Source organism: Sorex fumeus, unplaced genomic scaffold (assembly GCF_029834395.1).
Source record: "Sorex fumeus unplaced genomic scaffold, SorFum_2.1 ptg000039l, whole genome shotgun sequence".
Classification (NCBI taxonomy): domain Eukaryota; kingdom Metazoa; phylum Chordata; class Mammalia; order Eulipotyphla; family Soricidae; genus Sorex; species Sorex fumeus.
This window is the reverse complement of record NW_026606096.1, coordinates 27097396-27114488: the sequence shown is the minus strand read 5'-3', so window position 1 is coordinate 27114488 and position 17093 is coordinate 27097396. Positions and strand designations below refer to the sequence as shown.

General features: G+C 49.3%; 1 protein-coding gene across 7 annotated transcripts in view; it reads left to right on the top strand.

The window, feature by feature from the left end:
- Window positions 1–13976, top strand: part of ARFIP1 (ADP ribosylation factor interacting protein 1) — an 84254-nt gene extending 70278 nt beyond the window's left edge. For all 7 annotated transcript variants that reach the window (XM_056119106.1, XM_056119105.1, XM_056119104.1 and 4 more), the window contains one exon: window positions 12125–13976. In XM_056119106.1, coding sequence (XP_055975081.1) covers window positions 12125–12280 — 156 coding nt within the window. In that variant the 3' untranslated portion in view covers window positions 12281–13976. The remainder of the gene's footprint in view (window positions 1–12124) is intronic.
- The last annotated feature ends 3117 nt before the right edge of the window (window positions 13977–17093 follow it).

The window sequence follows — 17093 nt, the reverse complement described above, 5'->3', positions numbered from 1 at the left end:
GTGCTTTCAGTGAGGGACAGAAGACAGGAACGCCGCCTTGTCAACCAGTTCCAGTCTCACGCCACTGCACGAGGTCACGGGCGTGGAGTTGTGGGCATGGAAAGGGCTTGGGGACATGGGCTCCGGCCCTTCCCGGAGGAACAGCTGTTTCTTCACAAGTGGCTGTTTTTTGGGGCTGGAGCGATAGCCCAGCGGGTAGGGCATTTGCCTTGCACGTGGCCAAGCTGGGTTCGATTCCCAGCATCCCATATCGTTCCCTGAGCACTGCCAGGAGGAATTCCTGAGTGCAGAGCCAGGAGTAACCCTTGAGCATTGCTGGGCGTGACCCAAAAGAAAAAAAATACATATATTTTTTTAAGTGGCTGTTTTTCTAAGGCCCTCCCGTTGATCATCGATTTGCTCGAGCGGGCCCAGTAATGTCTCCATTGGAGACTTTGTTGTTACTGTGTCTGGCATATCGAATACTCTCGGTAGCTTGCCGGGCTCTCCAAGAGCTTGATACTTGGACAGTTCTGCTCGGCTTTTGTGTTCAGAAGTGACCGAGTTGACTCATTTGGAGCGTGAGTTTGGCTTTCAGGTCTGCTGGCTACCTCCAAGGACAAGGGCACTTTCTGCCAAGACAGAAGGAATCTTCTCTAAGCAGCGATTCCGTGGCTGTCGCTGCTGGAATGAGTCGAGGTTAGAAAATGGTGGCACCAGGCTCTCCTCAGACCCGCTTCCCACCGTGCGGTGGGTCTCGGGCCCGGCCCTGACAGGCTGTGGTGGCCTGCACTGGTTTGGGGGTGTGGGCACAGCTCCTGTTTTATTTCAGCTCCCCAGTTCTTAGTGGTCGCAGTGGCTGCAGTTACATCTGACGCCTCTAACGCACGTTTCTGAGTCAACTCTTACAAGCTGCGAAACGGGCACGGGAAGAGTGCAACTCTTCCTGGTGGCCTTCCCAGTCTTCTGGCGGTGAGTCGGGCTGGCTCTGTCACTTTCTGCCCTGGCGCCCCCATGGGTCCTGCCTGCCACCACTCGCCCACACTTGGCTCTCACACTGAAAAATCGTTGGATCACTGGGTTTGGGTTTTTTGTTTTGTTTTTTGTTTCTTTCAATCTTTCTAACACCTGCAGCATTCTGGCAGTCTCAGCTTTATTTCTGCCTTTAAAATTTTCAAAACATGGAGCTGGAGCAATAGTGCAGTGGGTAGGGCATTTGCCTTGCACGCAGCCAACCCAGGTTTGATCCCCGGCATCCCATATGGTTCCCTGAGCAGTGCCAGGAGTAACCCCCCGGGCATCGCAGGATATGACCCAAAAAGCCAAAAAAATAAAAAAATTTTTTCAAAACACAACAAATATCATGAAGTTAATTGGTTTGTACCAGCTAAGGGGGGGGGGGGGGGCTTGGGGCTGGGTGGGAAACGGGGGACATTGGTGGAGGGAAGATCACACTGGTGGTGGGATAGTGTTGGAACATTGAACGCCGGAAACAACTGTATCATGAACAACTTGGTAAATCACGGGACCTAAATGAGATAGAGAACGTTTCTCAAGACGGGAGCGAGGGAGTGGCTCATCAGTGAAGTACTTGCTGGAGTGCGTGAGGCCCTGGCCTTGATCCCCAGCAAGGAGAGGAAGGGGCGGGGGGAGGGGCAGAGGCAAGCAAATTTTTAAAACATGCCGTTTTTGAACTCAAATCTTATTTTTGTTGTTCAGATGGAGGGACAGGGAGCGAGCAGGGCTGGGGCACTCTCAGCAGTGCTCAGGGCTTTCTTGTGGCTCTGTTATCAGGGATCGCTCCTGGCAGGGCTCAGGGCACCAGAAGGGTGCTGGGGACCGAACCTGGGTCAGCCACGTGCACAGCAAGCGCTCTCCCCTCTGTGCTATCACCGTGGCCCCTAAACTCAAATGTTAAGTTGTTGGTCTTGGACCATTGCTGTGCCTAGTCCTGAAGAAATGCTCCACGAAGGGGCCCTGGTGAGTCCCCCGCAGACCAGCCTCTGCAGGGCTCACAGTGTCCGCTCAGCACAGTCACACAGACGCAGAGCTCGGCAGGAGACGGGGATGACGCAAAGGCACGAGGGTGGCCAGGGTACCCGCCGTGGTTCCCTCGAGGCCAGGTGGCAGTGACACTTCCAAGGACGTGGTCATTCCTGGACAAAGATTTTTCAGAAAACCCTGGATCATGCATTTCAGTGATCTGTAAAACCTCTGTTGGTGGTGATATTTTTTGAGCAACACCCCGTGGTGCTCAGGACTCACCCCTGGGGCTCTGTGCTCAGGGACTACTTCTGGTGGGGCTTCGGGGACCAGCCCTGGCTGATCGTGTGCAAGGCAAACGCCTTTCCTGCTGTGCTACCTCCCTAGCCCCTGGCCCAGAGCAGTGCAGAGCGTTGCAGCTCCATGGCCTCATTGTTAGGAAGAGAAAAACAAGGGTCCCGCTCCACCTGGAGCAAGATTTCCTGTTGAGTTTATAGACAGGCACCTGGGGTCACCATTTTATAAGTCATCTAGGAAGCTGCAGAGCTGCCGGGTCTCCAGGGAGAAGCACGTTGCGGGGAGCTCGTGGGGTTGCTCAAGCCGAGTGGCTCTTGTCCGTCGGTCTTGAGCGCCGGGGTCTGGGTGCATGGCAGGGCTTCGTCCCATTTGCCACTCGGCAGATGACTTCCGCTCCAGATCCGAGTGGACACCTGGGCTCTGTTTCTCATTCTCGGAACTCGGCGTCCAGTGACCCACAGCCCCCGGGAACCTTCCTCCGTGTCCTCCTCTGTTTTGGTTTCCTGGGATTTCCAAAGTTGCTGAAGAGACAGGAACTGAATTTTGACCTCAGGAGTGGCTAAGGCTTAGGGAAAAATTGCAGGGCCCGGGAAGAGAGCCTTGTTCCTGCGCGAAGTTTTGGGACGGTGCCACCCAGTGCCTCAGGCCCGGACAGGGAGCCGCTTCTCTGCTGTGCATGAGTCTCCCGACCCTTTCACAATAATTCGGGTCCTTGCTCCATCTTCACCCGCTCCTTCCCGTGGCCTGTGCTGGCCAGGAGCTGAGATGCGACCTCAAATGGTCCAATGTCACCTTGTGTCTCCACTAGTAACTTATCACCTTATGGGGGTTTTACTCCAAGTCAAGTGCCTAAAAGAGAGAGAAAGGAGAGGAGCCAGGTGAGGGGAACAGTGCCAGGCCCGGGCCAGGCTGTGGGACCCAGAACTCGCCGACGCTACCCCCCCCCCCCCGATTCCGGGCGCTGCTGCCCTGGCACCCCGCGTTATCTTCTTTTCAAAACAGAGCTGCCCTTTCCCCCGCTGGATGCTTTTGTTTTCCGAGGCCTGCGCCACGGCAGTGGTTTGTCGAAACTTATCCCCGTGAGTCAGAAGCCTGCAATCTCCTCTCCCACCTCCAGCGGTCCTTCCTATTTGTCTTTCCCTCTCGGCTCCCCTCCCAAGGCCCATGCCCCGCCGTGCTGACGGCCTTCTCTGTGGGGAGGTGCTCTGCGACCACATGGTGGCCCTCCCAGAGCCGTCACACACCGGCGGTCACACACCAACGTGCTCGTCCCTCCCAAAGCCCAGCACAAACAGCCCCGGGTAGATAGACGTCCTTCCCTCCTCCTGGGTTTCCTCCCTTCTGGAGAAAGGTCAGCTATGGGCAGAGAAAGCACAGAACCGTCTACCTTTTCCAGATGCTTAAGGGTGGGGGACCGGAGAGAGGGACCAGGGGTTAAGGTGTTCGAAACTTAGGTGTCCCCCTGCTCTGCTGATGGTCTCTGAGCACGGAATCAGGAGTCAACCCTGAGTACCGTCAGGGGTGGCCCCCTCAGAACCCTCTCCGAATAAGAAAAACTTAGTTACAGGTGCAGAAAGGAATGCACACCTTTAGTTGATGGCAAGCCCTGCTTGCATGTACACGTCTCTTGAAAACGTCACCACTGTATTCGTAATTGAACTAGGAATTGCTTTTGTTTTTCTATGGGAGCCATACCCAGCTGTGCTCAGGGTTTAATCCTGGCTCTGCTCAGAAATTACTCCTGGCAGGACTCAGGGGGCCATAGGTGGTGTCGAGACCGCAACCTGGATCAGCTGTGTACAAGTACCTTACCTGACTATTGCTCTGGCTCTAGGAGTTGGCTTTTAAAAAAAAAATTAATAATAGTGTGTCTTTGGTGTCCTCTGCATACAAAGGTGTGCAATCTTATTTGGATTTGGAACAAGTTCATTTGGTTAAAATAAAGTTGCCTTTTGTGATTTGGACGCCTGGGATTAATGCTTCTCTCAAGTTTTCGGTCCGTTGCTTTGTGGATGGTATTGATCTGCTATTGGTACAGGCTGCTCGCTGTGCGGCAGGGGCTGGTCTTCAGGACGCCTGCTGGCTTCAGCGCGCGGCCCTGCGCTTCCCATGGTTCCTCGCACTTTTCCTCTTAGCACCCCAGCTTGCTTCTCCCGTAGGGAGGCCGTGGCAGAGTTGGTTTTGCTCTCGACAATTAAAGTATTGTGTGCATATGGTCGGGCATTTGCCAGATGTTGCTTCCGGCTGGTCTGGGCTGCCCATCGCTTTGGCAGCTTTCTTTAAAGCTCTTTGTGGTGGCGGCCACAATGATGCAGTGTATTGCTAAGCTGCCGCCATTGTTTCTGCTGGGAGGTTTTTAAAATTTGTCAAACTTGTAGTCCTCTCATTTCTGCTTGGGACGGTACCACTGACTTCTCTTGCTGGTGGGTCAACCCCTGTATTTATACCCTTTATCTACTCCCTTTAATCTTTTCTAACTTAACGTATACCTAAATAGCTTAGAGTTTTAGATATTTAGATTATCCCGTTCTACTTCAAAATGATGAAAGAATATCTGAAACTTTAAAATTTTAGGAAAGAATGGACTTGTACTTTTTTTCATCTGCTCCAACTCTTATGTTACATACTTTTCTTCTTTTTTTTTTTTTTTTTGCTTTTTGGGTCACACCTTGCACAGGGATTACTCAGGAATCACCCCTCACCCCTGGCAGTGCTCAGGGGACCATATGGGATGCTGGGAATTGAACCCAGGTTGGCCTTGTGCAAGGCAAACGCCCTACCCACTGTGTTATTATTGCTCCAGCCCCTCTTATGTTACATACTTTTCTTAAGGAAGTTCAATTGCAACTTCAGGACTACAGACAAAATTGCGAAGGAGACTTAACAATTTTTTTTTTCACAGTTCTGTCCTTTAAGTGATCCTTTGTACCTTCTGTTGGTTTTGAATTTCACTTTAAAGTTTTCCAGTGTGTATTGCCTTATTACAAGTTACAAGGTTCTTACAACTTATATATTTGTATATATATATATATATAAGAACAGTTATAAGAACTAGGTACTTAAACGTCTTTTAAAAATTTTTGAAATAAATTTGTGATTTATTATCAGTAAAGGTAAAGGTAAAGGCCCTCCCGTTGACCGTCGATTTGCTCGAGCGGGCCCAGTAACGTCTCCATTGGAGACTTTGTTGTTACTGTGTCTGGCATATCGAATACTCTCGGTAGCTTGCCGGGCTCTCCGAGAGGGGCGGAGGAATCGAACTCGGGTCGGCCATGTTGGCTGCGTGTAAGGCGAACGCCCTACCCGCTGTGCTATCGCTCCAGCCCATATTATTTTAATATGCCAGTTTGGTATATTTAAAGTAACTAACATACCAATGGTATTTTAAAATTTCCAGTTGAAGAACGAACCTCAGTTCAGCCTAAGTTCCTCAACGATAATATTTTTAATGTTGTCAAATAATTTATAATTTATTACCGGTAAATATTTAATATACCAGTATTCCCAGGATCACATAAAAATTTCTCAGGCAAAAGGGGTAAGAAAAGTAGAAAAAGTTTAAGAAGCCCCATTGGTGACAAACTGTGGGCTGGTGCTGGGATGTGACATTTCCGACTTATTGGACTTTCTGGCTGTCTTACTTTTTGTTTGGGGGGGCAGTGTTTTTCATTTTTATATGTTATTTTTAAATTTTCATTGGTGTTGGATCACAGCTGGCTGTGCTCCAGGATCACTCCTGGTGGTGGTTGGGGACCCTTATATGGTGGGGGCACAGTCCCTGCTGGCTGCAGGCGAGCAAGCGCCCTGCCCCTGGACTGTCTCTCTGGCCCTGTATTGTATTGGGGGGGGGGGGGGGGCAATAAAGCAGTGGGGGAAAGTCGCCCTCAGCTGTTTCTTTGGGCGATTTGACTTTGTGCCCCTCCTCCCAAGAGACAACCAGAAGTTTGACCTTTTCCCCCACGCTGCCCTTCCCCCTCCCCGGAGCCAGCTGTGCTTGGGGACAGAGATCAAGCCTGGCAGATGTCACTGTGGGTCCAGGGGCTCACGCCTCACCCACCGCAGTCAGAGTGATACTTTGAGGAATTACTGAGACGCTTTCGCATAGCAGTATGTACCGTTATTATCAAAACTACATAAATAAACTACTCTTTTGTCTTTATTTAATAACCAAAATATCCTGAGAGTCTCCTGGCATGTCAGACTTAACAATATAAATACATATTATAGTGTATGAGAATATTTATAAGAGAATAAAAAATGGAGCACATAGGATATAACTATGTAAGGGCACCAACTGCCGTCTAACCCCATCAACGGCCAGGATCCAGAGACTATGAAACCAAGCTCCCGGAAGCGCATGGCCACATTGGCAGCCACACAACCTCTTATTCTCTAGTTTTCACTCTCAGAGAACCTGGCAAGCTACTGAGAGTACCCTGCCCGCATATATACCTGACTGGGAACACCTGTAAAGGTGATTAGAGGCTGCCCCAAAAGCTTCCATCCCTCTCAGAGAGCCCAGCAAGCTACCGAGAGTATCCTGCCCGCACTGCAGAGCCTGGCAAGCTCCCCATGGCATACTTGATATGCCAAAAACAGTAATAATGGTGTTCCTCATTCCCCTGACCCTGAAAGAGCCCCCAATATGCCGTTGGGCTACACTACCACGTGACAGGGACGAATGGAGACATTACTGGTGCCCACTCGAGCAAATCGATGAACAACAGGGTGATAGTGACAGTGATTGTGCAGATAAGCTCAAAATAAAGCAAAAGGAGGACCCAGGAGGTGGCTCCCAAAGCAGGCTTTGCCTGAGCACTGCCAGGCGTGGCCCCAATTCAGAAATAATATCAAAACTTTCTCTGAATTTTTCATTCAAGTTCAGAAAATATATTCATGTAGAGATCTGACTCACTAGTTTACCTTTGTTTTTCTTTTTTATTCAGTTGTAATCTGGTTAGAAAAGACTTACCATTCTTAAATTTGTACCTGATTTTGCAGAGATACTACACGAAGTTTCTACTCGGGTAACACGTAAGTGAGTTAAGTCATCAGGCGAATAAAGCTTCTGAGATGCTTCTGACAAGCTGGTATTTTCCACTTTGCGTGGCCCCAAGGGCTCCATAGGAACGGCAGAGGGTTCCGATGTGTGAACGCTACAGGGTTTAGCGTCAGCTCTCGGGCGAGAGTTTGCAGAAATGGATATTGTATTGTTTTGTGAAAACTAGAACTCAGTGCTCAGAAGCACCGACTTAAGTGACTTGTGTTTCACAGAGCCGGAGAGAGCCATTACGGCTTTCTCGGTGGGATGAGGGGGCGCTGTCTTGTCTGTTCCGACTGTCGGCTCCTTCAGGGGCCAGGGAAAGGGATGCTGGCCGGCGTTTGCAGGGCTGGCTAAGAAAGGTCTCGTGTGCTTCCCGCTTCCCTTCGGACACTAACATTGTAGTTGCAGTAGCTCTCTGCAGGCCGAGTACACGAATGGATCCTGTGGTCCCTGTGATCTACAATCGTGTTGGCGATCGGGTTTCATGTGAAACTAGAACTCAGTGCATTCTGCTGTGCTCTGCTCTGCTAGCAGTTTTGCAGCTCCCACCTTGGCCCTAGGCCTGCGGTTCATTCGGAGTCACGGTCTGCCCTGGTCAAGAGGTGTCAGGGTTCGATTCATTGTTTGGGCTCAGTCCTTGCCTCTGTTTTTGCATGTCAGGCTGACCTGGGTGGCCCAGGGTATCAGTCATATGCCATGATCTCCACTGATCACAGGCTGCCGGCCCGAACTGTCAGGTCTCAGAAAGGCGGTTGCCAGCCCTCTGTTCCCGTGCTCAGCCGTGACTGGTCCGAGACTGGGCTCCCCCACGCCTGCCTTCCCCCAGCCCCTGTCCCCTCCACCCATGGCAGCTTTGTTCTTGTGGCTGCTCACACTCAGGGTTGGTCATCCCATGTTCCCGTCACCCCACAGCATGACCAGATGCCGTGGGCTTCCCTCGCACTGCGCTCAGAGCTCCGCCTCTTCTCACGGTTCCTCCGGGGCCACCTCGCACTTCCCTTCAGTGACATGAAACATTGTCCTTCTGCGTGAACTCCAGTGCTCTCTCCTCTCAGCAGCGGGAGTTTTGACCCTGACTCTGAGCGCCTCTCCTCCCGCCCACCCCCGTACCTCTCTCAGACACCCAGAGGACCACCCTCCTCATTGGTTCTGGCTCCTCCCAGCGTGTTCCTCCTCCATCAATCTTAAAACTCATTCCCCAGCTCCCTGGAAAGGTCCTTTATTGAAATGTCACCTTCAGGGCTGGAGCGGTAGTACAGCAGGTAGAGCGTTCGCCTTGCACGCGGCCGGCCCAGGTTCGATTCTCAGCATCCCATATGGTCCCTTGAGCACCGCCAGGAGTAATTCTTGAGCGCAGAGCCAGGAGTTAACCCCTGAGCATCGATGAGTGTGGCCCAAAAAATAGCGAAAAAGAATAATAATAATAATAGGGAAGGTGGAAAAGGGGGGGTATACCAGGGATATTGGTGGTGGGGAATGTGCACTGGTGGAGGGATGGGTGTTTGATCATTGTGTGATTGTAGCCCAAACATGAAAGCTTGTAACTATCTCACGGTGATTCAATAAAATTTAAAAAATAAAATTTAAAAAACACGGTCCTCCCATTGTTCATCGATTTGCTCGAGCGGGCCCAGGAACGGCTCCATTGGAGACTTTGTTGTTACTGTGTTTGGCATATCGAATACGTCACGGGTAGCTTGCCAGGTTCTGCCGTGCAGGCGAGATACTCTCAGTAGCTTGCCGGGCTCTCCAAGAGGGGCGGAGGAATCGAACTCGGGTTCGCCATGTTGGCTGCATGCAAGGCAAACGCCCTACCGCCCTACCGCTGTGTTATCGCTCCAGCCCAATACTTCACCCCCCCCAAAAAAAAGTTCCCCAAAGTACTTTGTTATACTATGTTACATTTACTCCAGAGCCGCAAGCAGATCTTGGGCCTAGGAAGTAGCATTTTGCCTTCTCTCTGTCCCTTAACTACTTGGGGGTGGGGGTTTGGGTGCACGCCTGCCTTTGCCCAGGACTTACGCCTGGCTCTGTGCTGTGGACCCACTCTTGACAGCGCTGTGGAGTGAAACCCAGGCGTGCTGCGTGCAAGGCAGGCCCCTGCCCCCTCTGCTCTCTCTGCACCCCCTAACCCCCATTGAAGTTTCGCTACCCTCTCAGGACCATCCAAACCCCAACAGGCTTTCTTCACTCCTTCACTTCTCCCGCTCACCGGCCCGTCCCCTGTCTTCGCCCCCTGCTCGCTGCTGCCCTCCTCACTGCCGGGAAACCCGCGACTCGCCCCTTTCATCCCCGCTGCACGGTAGCTGGTGCTGCCTGGCAGAAACAGCCTGAACACAGCGCTCTAGGATGAAGCTGATCTCGAGGCCACAGTTCCATGATGATGTCCCGGAGTCTCGCTCTTGCCGCCAGCCTGCTGGGCCCGAACAGGCCAGGAGGATGGCCACGCGCCCCAGCCGTTCCTGACTCTGCCCCACCAGCATGTCTCCCTGCACCCCAGAGTCTGCGGGTGCCAGGGGCATTTTTATAACCATGTCTCTCTCTGACCTCTGAATCGCTTTGTGGAACCCACCTTCGCCAGGCATCTCCTGCCCCTAGGTTGGGCTCTGTGGGCAGGCGCTCCTCTGGCTTTGAGGGGGCCCCATTCCCCCCATCCCGGCCTCCCGGGTCCCCGAGCCAGAAGGCAGCAGTGTGAGAGCCTTTGGCAGGCCTGGCTGGGAACGTCAGTCCCCCCACCCCCCGCCTGCACCCCGGCTTGGTTTGGCAGGTCCCGGCCTCACTGTTGCCGACCACCCGGACTGACGCCTCCGTTTGACGCAGCGCGGCGCCCACCGGTACACGGTGTTCCTGGGCCCGAGCCCCCGCAGCAGAGGGCCCATCTGGAATGGCCGCAGGCCTGATCCCTTCAAGATGGGCCTCTTGGTTGGCACAGACCCTTCGCTTCCACCATTTCCTGCTGTCTGGCCTTCTGAAACCACGGCCCACCAGAGATGGTCGTCACAGGCCAGGGGAGGAGGCAGCGCTCTGAGGCTTGAGGGGGTTGGAGAACTAACCACTGCCCCCCGGGTTGCAAGTACTCGGGGGTTCTGCCCCCCTTCCTCCCTCCCCCTGCCCCCTAAGAGCGTAACTAGATCAGCGCGCCCAGACAGTTGCCCACACCTGAGACACTTAGTAATCCTGAGAACTGTTGTGTGAATAAACAACTTCAGTATGAAAGATCTAAAGTGATTCAAATAAAAGCTACTGACTGGAAGTATGTCCAGGCCAGGCCACTGGTCTTTTAGAATAACTTCTGGGTGCCTCGACTGTGGGTCAGAAGAATGTGGAGAGTGATTGGGGCGGGGGGGGGGGAGCTGTACCTGGAGTAGGTACAGAGACTTTCAAACTCTAATCTGGTGCGTATGTTACATTATTTTTGTATTTTTAAAGACAAAACCTTTACAGCTTAAAAGTAGCCCATATAAAATGGGAGTTTGGGGGGGGACATTAGTGGTGGGAAATGTACCCTAATGGAGGGATGGGTGTTGGAACATTGTATGACTGAAACCTGACCATAAGCAGCTTTGTAACTGTGTGCCTCACAGTGATTCAATTCAATACATAAATAAAATGGGAGTTTTAGGGGCTGGAAAGATAGTATAGCAGGAAAGGTGCTTGCCTTGCACACAGGCTCAATCTCCAGCACCAGAGATGATACCCCTGAACCCAACCAGGAGTGATCCCTGAGTGTAGAGCCAAAAGTCAGTCAGTCCTTAATGAATAGCCACACCCCCAAAAAAATTAAAACAAAAAGTTTTGTAGGAGAGGATGAGAAAATAACTAGAGAAAATGTGTTTGTGTATCTATAATAATTACTGTAGTCAGATAATATATAGAACTTTAAGTCTTAAATATATTTGTTTTTAACTTTGCCACTTTAAACATTTTCACGTCATTAAAAATAGGGGTAGGGAAACGGTTCGTAGTATAGGATTGCAGGCTTCGCATACAGGAGCCCTGGGTTTCAAGCTTAACATGCTCCCCTAGGCATCCCTGGGAGTGCCCCCCCCCCAATAAGGCACATGAGTTCGGGAGTACCTCCAAACAGTGCTCGGGGGGACCTGGGAACCACGTCCCACAGTGCTAGCAGGGCCACGTGGCTGAGTGCTGGGGTCCGTCCATACTGCATTGCTGGGGGGTCGGGATGGGGAGCACCCCTGGACCCCAGGTGCAGAACAGAGACCCCAATCCCTGTGTGTCTTGGTCTTAAGATTGCTTTGAATGAGTAAGCCGGAGTATGTTTTATACCATGTGGTTGAACATTTTGCATTTAATGGATAAGCCCTCCGGAAATCATTTCATTCATAAATCTTGGTGAGGCTTGGCTGATTTCCCTAAGAAAGGTTCTTAGAGGTGGCGTCAGTCAGGTGTCATTCCAGGTAGTTGAAGGAGCAGAGCAGAATGAGTAAGAGTCCTGTGGCCTGTCATGGGCTCTTTGGGCAACACTTTCTGCCACTTGCTCGCGTCTTTGCCAACACAACAAAGTGTTGAAAAGTATTCGTCCTACTTAGCTCCGCCCGAGGCTGCACCGTGACAGTGCCCACGCGGAATTGCAGCGTGTACTGTATAGTAATTATGTGTGTTCTTCTCTTCGACGCGTGGTTAGCCACGGGTGCTGACCGGTTTCCATGAAAGGGATTCACTCCCAGGGGCCCCACCAGGCAGTGCTCCGTTGGGGGGTAGGGTGGTGCTGCTTGGTGGGTCTTAAACCAGCCCTTGGAGGGCTGACCAATCTCCCCAGCCCGCCGCTAACCCTGCCCTGTCGCTCTGCCTTCCCCACAGGTGAAAGTGTTGCACAATCAGCTGGTCCTTTTCCACAACGCCATCGCCGCTTACTTTGCCGGGAATCAGAAGCAGCTGGAACAGACGCTGAAACAGTTCCACATCAAATTGAAAAGCCCTGGTGTAGATGCCCCCTCGTGGCTCGAAGAACAGTAAAGTTGCACCTGGACAGAGCCGACCAGCACCTTGTTGTCTTTCCCAGCGAGGGTTAAGCAGATTTAGGGGGTCAGGGTGAGAACCACCGTAGTGATTCTTGCACAGACAGCTTTAATTTTTTTCCCTGTTTTTCATACTTTTAACAATTGAACTGTTTCCATTTGCGGGGATGGTGGGTGGCTTTCATTGTGAACATAATTTCTACGATACGAACACAGTAATTTTCCCTCTTGAGAAATCCTTTTGTACCGTTGAGGGTTGGTGGCTCTTTCTGACGTCATTTGAAACCATCTAATAGACCCATTTGCACTGACCAGATAAATATTCAAGGTTTTGGCCCACCGGAAATGAGGGCCAGCTGTAACTTTTCACACGGCGAGGTTTATATGATTTGTATCAACATCAGATATTTTCTAAGGAATATAGTAAACATTCTTAAAGTCATTTTCATATATTGTCTTAAGCAAAGAAGCTATTTTGCCACTGAGAATTAATTGTTCAGCGTTCCTGCAAGCAGTCAGCCAAAGGCGGCTAGTGGCGGATACTTTTTAAAACGGGGATTCTGGACCATTGTCATTTTGTTTATCCTTTTAAGATGTGGGAATCACACTGTCAGTTTGGTGAGACTTTTAAACCCAGGAGTTTGTACCAACAGCATCACTGGGTAGCAGTTTTCTTTTGATTCATAATGAACTTGCTTCAGAGATTTTTTTTTTTCTTTTTTGGGGTTTGGTTTTGTTTTTTAACAGGTGGACTGGGGAATAGAAATTCTCATTGGTTTCTGAAGCAGAAAGCTGTGCTAAGAACACTAGTTTTGGGGTAAATTCCATTTGGATAGAAGTGAATTCTTAAGACAGCTTTCGTGGACTTACTTCCACGAGTAACAATACCCGTTAAGCCTTAAATCACAGATAACGTGCCTTCTCAGATACAGTAATTCCCAAGCAACCAGTGTACATAATCCATAAAGAAGCCCTGTGCAGATAATATGGGATGTGTTTGTTCCTTTCTTGGGAAGGAGCACTGTGTATAAATGTTGGGATTCTTTGTACTCATTAAACCGTACTTAAGGTTTGTGGTAAAATCAACTTTTGCCCTTTGCTATTAGGTTTTTCTTCATTCCTTTTGTGGAATGGGAAGACAGAGGAATTGCTTCTCTTGGGAGTGGAAAGGTTCTGGGGACAGCCTGGTGGGGCCTGAGGAATGACCATGGCCAGCCTGCCCCTCGAGTCACTCTGCTGTGTGGGTTTTTCTGTCCTGTGGTCCTGTCCGTGTGTCCGCTGTGTGGCTCCCGGTCACGTCATTCTCTTTCAGTGTAGGTCCTCTTGAATTTGGTCCTAGACGTACATAAATGAATATTTTGAGAGCTGTTGCTTCACCTGTTCGTTTCTTTTGTGTTGAAATGATGTGCTTAAAATGACTGTTTTCCATGAACTTTGTGGACTGTAAGATTTGTTATATATGTTCAAATGCCTTTAGCTGGCTTTTTAATCCATCTGTTTCTAATGCTTAATACAATGTAATGTGATTGTAAATCAGAAACCTATTTTAAATCATTCCCTCCTGTATATTTGTACTCTGAGAGAGCCTTATTTTATTCTCCCAGCAGAACTACTACTTGTGATAGTGCATTTACATCCCCAGAACGTGCCTCTGGTGTGAGTTTTGTATCTTATTAAAAGTGTTTGCTGCGGTACCTCCTTTCCCCGGCTCTTCATAATTTAAAAATTAAGAAACAACCACGTGGGATTGCCAAAGACCCGTGATCTGTCTCTCCTGAACCTTAAGAACAGTCACCAAAATTGCCCGTATGCCGCTCACAATTGTTTTCCCTCATTCAGTCACTCCTTGTCGTCCTTTGAAAACTCTCTGGGGAGCAGAACCTGTCTATCCTCACCACACGTCATAACAGTTGTGCTGAGGACTTAAATCCTCTTACATGCTGATGATTCTTCTGAACAAACTGAAAACATAGATACAGAAGAAATGTCAGTTAATATATTAGCCAGGGATGTTTATTTTAGTAGGAAAGTAACCAATATTTATTGCTGAAAATATTAAGAGATCATTTTTCAAAAATGAAGATTAAATAAGTATCTTACCAGGCCAGTTAGTACTCAGTGCATGAATTGATTTCACTGCCCTGATGTTGGATTATTTTAGTAACAGATTCTGTGTAATAGAGATTTTCTAGTTTGAGCATTCCCTTTAGCATAAATGCATTCATCTTTGTACTTTTACTTGGCTAGTCCTTTAGATTAGCTTCTTAGGAGTGAAAACGAGCCCTATGAGTATAAACACACTTTTAAAACTTAATCGTGTATAACCAGTTGGCTTTGAGAAAGATTTTGTGAGTTTACACCTCCAAGAACATACACACATACAAGTTTAGCATAGTGTTAGAGCCAGTATGCAGGGGCCTGAGCCACAGTAGAGTTGGGAGAACATGAGCCTTGTACATGGTCGACCTGGGTTTGATCCCCAGGGCTTCATATGATCCCCCTTCCTGAGTATAGAGCCTGGAGTAAGCCCTGAGCCCCACTAAAGCCAATATGGATGAAAGGACTTTTTGTTTTGCTTTGGTTTGGGGGCCACAACTAGCAGTGCCTCAGGAGTAACTCGGCCCTGCACTCAGGAATTGTCTTGGCGATGCTCAGGGGACCATACAGGATACCGGGGTTTGAACCTGGGTCAGCTGTGTGCAATGGCAGCGCCCTACCTGGTATCCTGTTGATCCGGTCCCTAAAAGGACATTTTGTAAACAATAGTAGAGCCTCACTTTATTAATGCTTTCTATATGTGAAAGGGGAAAAAATCAGAAAGGTACGATTATATGGATAACTTGACTTTTCTATCCTTAAATAGGAATCATCCAAGAAAGAAAATGCACTGAATATCAAGTCTCACATTGAACTCATGCTATTGAATAAATTGAAACATGAAGAAGTTAAATGTTTTATTTGAGCCAAATACATTGGATTTGGATGGGCCTAATGGGAAGTGAGCACACCTAGAGCAGGAGAGGGGACAATTGACTTGGCGTGGGGGGCAGGGGGGCATCAGTGTAAAGAACAAAAGGAAAAGTTGGATATTCTGGCTATCGTTGTAAGGGGTTGCCTTATTTGGGAAAGCCCGGTTGACTGTTTGATTAGTTATCCTTAGTTTTGATTTATTGACCTAAAGGCATTGAGTCAGGTTTAGCGTTCGGTGTGATTACATCGACTGCCAAGGCATTAAAGCTACCTCCATTTCGCAGCAAACCCAAAGCTCACAAGTCTGAGGGCCCTGAAACTGTGGAAGCAATTGAACTGAAATCTAGACTTTCGGATACATCTTTTCTGTGCTGTTGGGCACCCTGATAATGTCCTGAGGTTGGGGTTCTTTAGAGATTTATCATTCAGCACCCTTTTTTCTCGGAGATAAAATCAAGAGACCCCCCCCCCCCCTACATTAAAACTGTCTTAGCCAAGCCCTGTCTCCAATTGGAATATCTGAGAAGGATTAACAACCACACGTGTGGATTTCCCTTGAAATTTTGCCACTTCAGCTGCATAATTAAATCCCTGTGTCAGATACGTCATTTCATGTCACTGCGATTAAATATGTGTGTTAAATGTCTTCTCAGCTGAAGGAAAAGCCTGGCCCACCTGCATGCGGGTTCATAACAGGTACATGCAGAGTACATGCAGCGTTCACCCTCTGGATCCAATGGTCTCCAAAGTATGCTGAAAAATTAGTGATGTGAACTGCAAAAGCTCTCTCGAGAGCATGATTACATTATGTAAGTTCGGGTTAAGTGCCTTTTAATCACGGGACTGTTCTTGGAGAAGAATGTATCTACCTCAGAATGTTCCTTTCCCCTTCACTAGAGATGCTTGTAGGTACAAAAAATAAAGCAAATCATCGAACATTTTTTTATGTGCTTTGTACTAATTTTTATGCAGTATGAAGAATCCTTGTATTTGAGGCTGAGAGTGGGGTGTTGGGTCTCTTTTAGTGATGCTCAGGGCTCTGGGCTCAGGAATGACCCCTGGAAATGCTCAGGGGACTGACCACATGTCAGGGACCAAACTGGGGCCAGCTGTGTGCAAGGTAAGCGCCTTAAGCCCTGTGCTCTCTCCAGCCCCGTGAATGTTTGGGTTTGGGTAATAAGATTCCTACATTTCTTTGGCCAGTAGTTCTTTTGTTGAACCTTTTAGCTTGCCTGTGGGGGCTGAGAGAGCATCTGAGATCCTGCATCCCTCAAATCTAACCAAATATAGGCATTGAAAACAACCTGATTCTCCATGGGGCTGGAGAGATAACACAGCGGGTAGGGCGTTTGCCTTGTACACGGCCGACCCAGGTTCGATTCTCAGGGTCCCATATGGTCCCCTGAGCACCGCCAGGAGTAACTCCTGAGTGCAGAGCCAGGAGTAACCCCTGTGCATCACCAGTGTGACCCAAAAAGCAAAAAATAAATAAATAAAACAACCTGATTCTCCTGCCCCTTTTTCCTCCCCTTTTCTATGCCATCATCTCTGTGTGAATGTGGCTGTTCTAAGCAATGTCTTCTCATATAAGACTTTTACGATCAAGCAGTTCTGACCAAGAAACCAAAGCAGAGCTTGCCCATTCCTCAAGGGATTCAGATGAAAACTTTAAAGATCGGGTTCAAGGGCCAGAGAGATAGTGCAGTGGGTAGGGCACTTGGCTTGGTTTGGCACAGCCGGCACCGCATACGTCCCCCGAGTCCCCCCAGAAGCAATCCATGTGATCCCTGAGTGCGGGCCAGGAGTAAGTACTGAGCACAGCCTGGTGTACCCCACTTACG